The sequence below is a fragment of the Rhinopithecus bieti genome, unplaced genomic scaffold (assembly GCF_001698545.2).
Source record: "Rhinopithecus bieti isolate Rb0 unplaced genomic scaffold, ASM169854v2 scaffold_110, whole genome shotgun sequence".
NCBI lineage: Eukaryota > Metazoa > Chordata > Mammalia > Primates > Cercopithecidae > Rhinopithecus > Rhinopithecus bieti.
The window spans coordinates 526,079-533,164 of NW_016803311.1; the positions used below are offsets into that span (position 1 = coordinate 526,079).

The window sequence follows — 7,086 nt, forward strand, 5'->3', positions numbered from 1 at the left end:
CCTCCCTCTCCCCTTCTCCCTCCCTCTCCCCTCTCCCTTCCTTCCTTCCTTCTTTCTTCTTCTTTTTTTTTTTAATTGAGACAGGGTCTCATTCTGTCACCCAGGCTGTAGTGCAGTGGTGCAATCATGGCTCCCTGCAGCCTCAACCTCCCAGGCTCAAGTGATCTTCCCACCTCAGCCTCCTGAGTAGCTGGGACCACAGACCTGCGCCACCATGCCCAGCTAATTTTTTGTAGAGATGGGGTTTCGCCATGTTGCCCAGACTGGTCTTAAACTCCTGAGCTGAACTGATCCACCCGCCCCGGCCTCCCAAAGTGCTGGGATTACAGGTGCGAGCCACAGAGCCCAGCCAATCAATATGTTCTTTACAACACTATTGATTTTTTTTCCCACAACATTTCAAATTACATTGATGATGACTATCATTGGCAGACTATTTCCTGCTCAGAAATAGATTTTCTAACCTTGCTTGAGTAATAGGATACTCTTGGCCAAACCAGGAATCATCGTATTTTAGCAAGCCCTTGCTCTTCAACTGAGATATTCCTTTGAACCCTTTCAACTCTTGCCTGGTATTTTGTGGGGTATGGAATATTGATCATTACAAAGCTCAGTGTATTTGGGTTTATTGTGAAACTCTAAGAATTTTTTTTGCTCTGACTTTTGTTTCCTGGAAACACACAGCAGCAACAAAAACAAACACAGAAAGTTTTATCTTCTAGTAAGAACTATGAGAAGTATTTTCAGGAAAGATTGACTCTGCAATTCTGCCACAAAACTGAGAGTGATGTGACTATGCATCACCAACAAGCAATGAAAAACTGTTATGGGAAAAAAAGTGTAGTGTCAGTTTCCAACTTTTGGTCAACTGAGCTGAAAAGAATTAATGGATGTATTTATCTGAACAGGATTTAATTTGAATGCGCAATTAGCCATAGATTACAGCTCAAAAAAAGTGTGTGTACTTAAAAGGAAGCTTATGTGAATTTTTTTTTGAGCCTAGTGAACATTATGTGTGCTGTACAATATATAAAATAACATCATCGTTACACATTAGAAATAAAATGTGAGAAACCAGATGCCTATTAAAACATAAAAATTGATGTAAAACTATGATGTTGGGTTTTTGATAATAGCCCAGATGTTTCAGAAAAGGAATTAATGAATTTTGACATATTTCCAGATAATTGAAATTAGCCACTATTTCCCCCAGGTTGTTGGGGTCCAAGCATCCTTGTTGCCATGGATAATATATTTTATTCCTTAACAAAGTGTAGTCAGGTGGCTTGAATAAAAATATGACCCAGAAATCATTATGAAAATGTCACATAAGCAAGTTACTTTCTTTCTCCTAATGATCACACATCTGAGTCTTTACTCAGAATTAGGATATAATGACTCTTCCTCTCGTTTTTTGTAAGCCTTGAAGGATTTTAAACAATAAATGGTTTGAAAAGTTGAAATCCAGAAGTGTTTGGGTTTTATGACTTTAATGAGGTGGTGAGTCCTATGAATCAGTTTAAGATGATGTTTGGGCAAATTAGCTTTGAGACAAATTTTCAAAATGTCCATCACTGCTGCCAGGAATGGCTTTTGCACTTGAAGGCCAAGGCCAACACATCTGGACTTAACATTAGATGTCATGCAGAATCGCATGGTTCAGGCCTAAATTAGGGCTGGTGAACTCATTTTTAGACGGAGTCTCGCTCTGTTCGCCCAGGCTGGAGTGCAGTGGCCGGATCTCAACTCACTGCAAGCTCCGCCTCCCGGGTTTACACCATTCTTCTGCCTCAGCCTCCCGAGTAACTGGGACTACAGGCACCCGCCACCTTGCCCGGCTAGTTTTTTTTTTGTATTTTTTAGTAGAGACGGGGTTTCACCGTGTTAGCCAGGATGGTCTCGATCTCCTGACCTCGTGATCCGCCCGTCTTGGCCTCCCAAAGTGCTGGGATTACAGGCTTGAGCCACCGTGCCAGGCCTGGTTAACTCATTTTATAGTGGATGCCTTTCTTTAGCCAGTGTGAGCATTCAGAGTCATGCCCTTTTTCTTTAGGGCCTTTGATTCATGTATGTTTTGGTCTCTCCCCCATAAAGCTCTATGCTTTGGAAGAACTCATTTTCATAAAAATTTAACCTTGATTCTGGGAGTTTGCATTTCCATGCTTGAACTATGAAGCCACCCACCCCATATCTGACCATTTTCTTTCAGTTTCCTCTTGGCTCATCCTACTGCATGATTTCTCTCCTGCTTCTCCTGTAGGAGCACCTCCCTGCTCCCTGAATCCCCCAGAAAAGTACCTCTGGAGAGCTCCTGGTTCTCCACTTGGAAGCTGTGTTGGTAGGCTGTGACGGGGCAGGCATGGCCTTGTGAAGGGCACTCCTGCCTACACGATCTGTAGAGAATGCAGAGCTCGGGGACAATGTACAGCAGCAGGAAAACCCATGCGTTGGTGACCAGGGCAATGCAGACGACCGGGTCGTCCCACTGGGGCTGTCGCTGGAACTGCGGGTTGCCTCTCAGGAGCATGGAGATCCACACCACCCAGATGATGATGGAGAAGAGTACAGTGATAAAGATGAGCCTTCCATGCTGCTTCCAGTTCTCACACGGGCCACAGAAGGTGGCTTTGGAGACGAAGAATGTGAGGGCCATCAGGAAGAGGACATAGACCAGGAGTACAACAAAGTCCACATTGAGCTGGCAGGGCGTCATATGCACAAACATCATACCTCTGGTCATGATGAGAGTCACATACTCAATGGCAATAATCACCTGCAACAGACTGCAACCAATAGCAATGCATAGAATTGTCGTCCAGGAGAAGGAGACGCGACCCCGAACCAGCTTCACTAGGTTGGAGGCGTGGGCTAAGAGGCATGAGAAACAGAGAGCAAAGAGAACCCCGAAGAGAAAGTAGCGTACGGGGGCAGTTTGCTGATTGAGCTGGATGATGAAGGCAAAAGTGAGTCCAAAGAGCCCCAGCACACTCAGGAGGAAGAGGAGCTGGGTGGGGAGGACATTCCACTGGCTGCAGTCTTGGATCTTTCGCATGAGGAAGAGAAATGCTAAGAGTAGCAGAATTGTGACCACGATGCCAAGTATTGCCAGGGACTCCAGAATGATGCCCCATGGCCCCTCAGAGTCACAGGGAAGAAAATAGTCTCCAGTGGACTTGATGCAGTCCTTGTACATGGTGACTTATGGGTGTAGACCTCACCAGAATGGTTTTCTGATGCCCTGCAGAACAAGGATGAGACAAATTGACAACTCTGCATCTCTTAGGTTGGTGCAAAAGTAATTGCGGTTTTGCTATTAAAAGTAATGGCAGGAAGGCTGGGCGCAGTGGCTCACTCCTGTTATCCCAGCACTTTGGAAGGCTGAAGTGGATGGATCACTTGAGGTCAGCAGTTCGAGACCAGTCTAGCCAACATGGTGAAACCCTGTCTCTACTAAAAATACGAAAATTAGCCGGTGTGGTGGTGCACACTTGTAATCTCAGCTACTCAGGAGGCTGAGGCAGGAGAATCGCTTGAACCCGGGAGACAGAGGTTGCAGTGAGTCGAGATCACCCCATGGCACTCTAGCCTGGGTGACAGAACGAGACTCTGTCTCAAAAAAAGAAAAAAGAGGCAAGGTACGGTGGCTCATGCTTGTAATCCTAGCACTTTAGGAGGCCGAGGTGGGTGGATCACTTGAAGTCAGGAGTTTAAGACCAGCCTGACCAACGTGATGAAACCCCATCTCTACTAAAAATACAAAAAAAATTAGCCGGGCATGATGGCATGTGCTTGTAGTCCCAGCCACTTGGGAGGCTGAGGCAGGAGAATCGCTTGAACCTGGGAGGCAGAGGTTGCAGTGAGCCAAGATCGTGCCACTGCACTCCAGCCTGGGCGACAGGGTGAGACCCTGTCTGAAAACAAAAACCAAAAACCAAAAAACACACAAACAAAAAAAGTAATAGCAAGAACCACAACTACTTTTGCACCAACCTAATAACTATAAGAATGCCTACTGGGTGGTCCATGAGGGCACTCTAATGTCTGTCATTCTGAAATGAAGACACCTGGGCATATGGAATAAATGTCTTTACCAAAATTGTTCCTAGGACACTGTCGAGAGCCTGAGTTACATTTTGTTTGATTCCTGATACTTATTTAAATGCTAAGCTTCCCCAGGGGGAAAAAAATTCAGAGATATATGCAAACATAGTCTAAGGGGATAGGAAATGCCATCACACATATTACCCCAAATTTATAACGGTTTTATATAGGATGTCAGTAAAGGAAATGAGAAAGGCAACCTAAACCCCTCAAAACTATCTTGGCTTCATCCCGCTGGGAAAAGCTGAACAGACTTCACTTGATAATATGTCCATTTGTGTATGCTAATTTCCAAGGCTGTTTGAAAGCTAACACAAAATCTTTTTCATAAAAGGAGGTGTATGAGAATGTTTGCATGATTGACGGAATTCAGTTATATCAGGCTCCAGAACAAGGGCTGCCAACATCAGTGGATCATTGGATCGTTCTAGACACTGATGCACTGCTTGAAGGAGACAGGCAGATGAATTACTGGGAATAAAATTTCCCAGTAATTTTAATGACTGTTCCTTCTTTCAGTTCAATTCTTTTTTTTTTTTTTTTTTTTTTTTTGAGATGGAGTCTCGCTCTGTCGCCCAAGCTGGAGTGCAGTGGCCGGATCTCAGCTCACTGCAAGCTCCGCCTCCCGGGTTCACGCCATTCTCCTGCCTCAGCCTCCCGAGTAGCTGGGACTACAGGCGCCCGCCACCTCGCCCGGCTAGTTTTTTGTACTTTTTAGTAGAGACGGGGTTTCACCGTGTTAGCCAGGATGGTCTCGATCTCTTGACCTCGTGATCCGCCCGCCTCGGCCTCCCAAAGTGCTGGGATTACAGGCTTGAGCCACCGCGCCCGGCCTCAGTTCAATTCAAGTCAATCCAATGCAACAGGTTGTATTTAAACACCTATTATTTGTTCATCAAAGAATTGTACAAAATGGTCCCTTTCTTTAAATACCTTTTTGAACAGTTTAGTAGGAAAGTCCATGTCTTGACTGAGGACTGAGGTGGCCCAGGAAAAGATCCCACACATTCATTTGAAAAAAAAAAAAAAATCTGTTGCAATTGAATACCCCTTAGCTCTATGTCCCTTCAGTTATCCCCAGACCAGATGGCTGGGTGACCCAGGTTTACAGCTGAGGGCATGGCCTCCTGATTCCAACTTACCTTCTCCGTGTCCACTCTGGAAGCTTAGGCTGTAGTGTTGGCGAGGTTGTAACTGCCAATGAGTAAGAAAGAGCCAACCTCAGCTTCTTTAATCTCTCCCCAAATGGGCGGAAGAACCGTAGGCTCTCACTGAGGTTCCTGCAGTATCTATAAAAAGAACCGGAAGGACAGAAAGACACACCTATTCCAGTTTCACAGCAACTTTTCTACAGAGATTTCCTTGGTGAGAACAATTCTTTTTCATTCTACTTCTGACCAGAGGCACCTTGGCCTTAGGGAGCGGGTGTAAATCTGTAAGTGGGTATAAATCTAGGAAATACGGCTTCCTCCCAGTGTATTGCAACATATTCAGGGAAGCTACACAAGGCCCTCAGGTGACTTACACCAGGATACCTCGTCCTTCTTCTGACCTATTCCCTAAAAAGCCATCTCTGGAGACTTTCCCACATCTTGATTTTGTTTGTTTGTTTGTTTTGAGATGGAGTCTTGCTCTGTCACCCAAGCTGGAGTGCAATGGTGTGATCTCAGTTCACTGCAACCTCTGGCCTCCCGGATTCAAGCAATTCTGCCTCAGCCTCCTGAGTAGCTGGGATTACAGGTGCATGCCACAACATTTTGTATTTTTAGTAGAGACGGGGTTTCACTGTGTTGGCCAGGCTGGTCTCAGACTCCTGACCTTGTGATCTGCCCGCCTCAGCCTCCCAAAGTGTTGGGATTACAGGCATGAACCACCTCGCCTGGCCCCCACATCTTGATTTTAATTCAAAAGAGCATCCATTCAACAAAGTACAGGTAATGAGGGTTTCACTGGTACATAAGGAATGGTGGTTTTGCCTACTACTGGCATTAAAATGGCCAGTGGCAGGCAAAACTGTGAATCAGTCTGTGAATTTATCTCAAGATAAAGAACTGACAATTAAAGGTCACTGGCTGATACTGGAGTACATATTCCTTTTCTCCTATGGTGACACAAAATACAGCACAGCACAATGTCCAGCCTACACCCACCAACCGTGCCCCTGCCACCTCCAATTTACTCCTTGATTCTCTTCCTGAATACATGCATTTTTTTTTTTTTTGAGATGGTGTCTCGCTTTGTCGCCCAGGCTGGAGTGCAGTGGCGTGATCTCGGCTCACTCCGTCTCCTGGGTTCAAGCGATTCTCCTGCCTCGGCCTCCTGAGTAGCTGAGATTACAGGTGCATGCCACCACTCCCAGCTAGCTTTTCATATTCTTGGTAGAAACGGGGCTTTCTACTCCGTTGGCCAGGCTGGTCTCAAACTCCTGACCTCAAGTGATCCGCCTGCCTCTGCCTCCCAAAGGGCTGAGATTACAGGTGTGAGCCACCGCACCTGGCCCCTGAATATATGTATTTCGATAGAGGACTGCCGAAGACCCCAAACCAGTGTCTGGTTTCAAGGCGCTTGTGATCTGGCTCTACCTTTCTTACCCACCTGTACTTCCTTCACGTCTCCAGGCTCTATGACTTAGCCCGCTTGGTTTTTCCACTGGCTCACAAAAAAAAAAGTTTTCATCTGCTCACCTCTTAGGTGCTGTTGCTGTCTGAAACTGCCTTTTGCTTGATTCACATTTATCCTATTTTTGAACCAAATTCTTTCTCTCCCTGTAGAATTTTGTTCATCTTATCTCCTCTATGACTCTTCCTGCCTTCCCTCATCATTCTAGCCCTCGCTGATCACCTTCCACCAGGAACTCCACAAGACTTGGGGTCTGTTCAAAATCACAGAAACCCTATTTTCTGCCTATTAGTTAACTTATGAATACATATTAAATAATAATGAATTGAAATAAATGAATAATAAATAAGAATTGTCTTGGTTCAT

General features: G+C 45.4%; 1 protein-coding gene across 2 annotated transcripts in view; it reads right to left on the bottom strand.

The window, feature by feature from the left end:
• The window catches only part of GPRC5D (G protein-coupled receptor class C group 5 member D), a 13,157-nt gene extending 7,827 nt beyond the window's left edge, over positions 1–5,330 (bottom strand). For both annotated transcript variants that reach the window (XM_017873037.1, XM_017873043.1), the window contains exons 1-2: positions 5,244–5,330; positions 2,299–3,238 (exon numbers count right to left, since the gene is read on the bottom strand). In XM_017873037.1, the coding sequence (XP_017728526.1) occupies positions 2,299–3,193 (895 nt within the window). In that variant the 5' untranslated portion in view covers positions 3,194–3,238; positions 5,244–5,330. The remainder of the gene's footprint in view (positions 1–2,298; positions 3,239–5,243) is intronic.
• Positions 5,331–7,086: the final 1,756 nt, after the last annotated feature.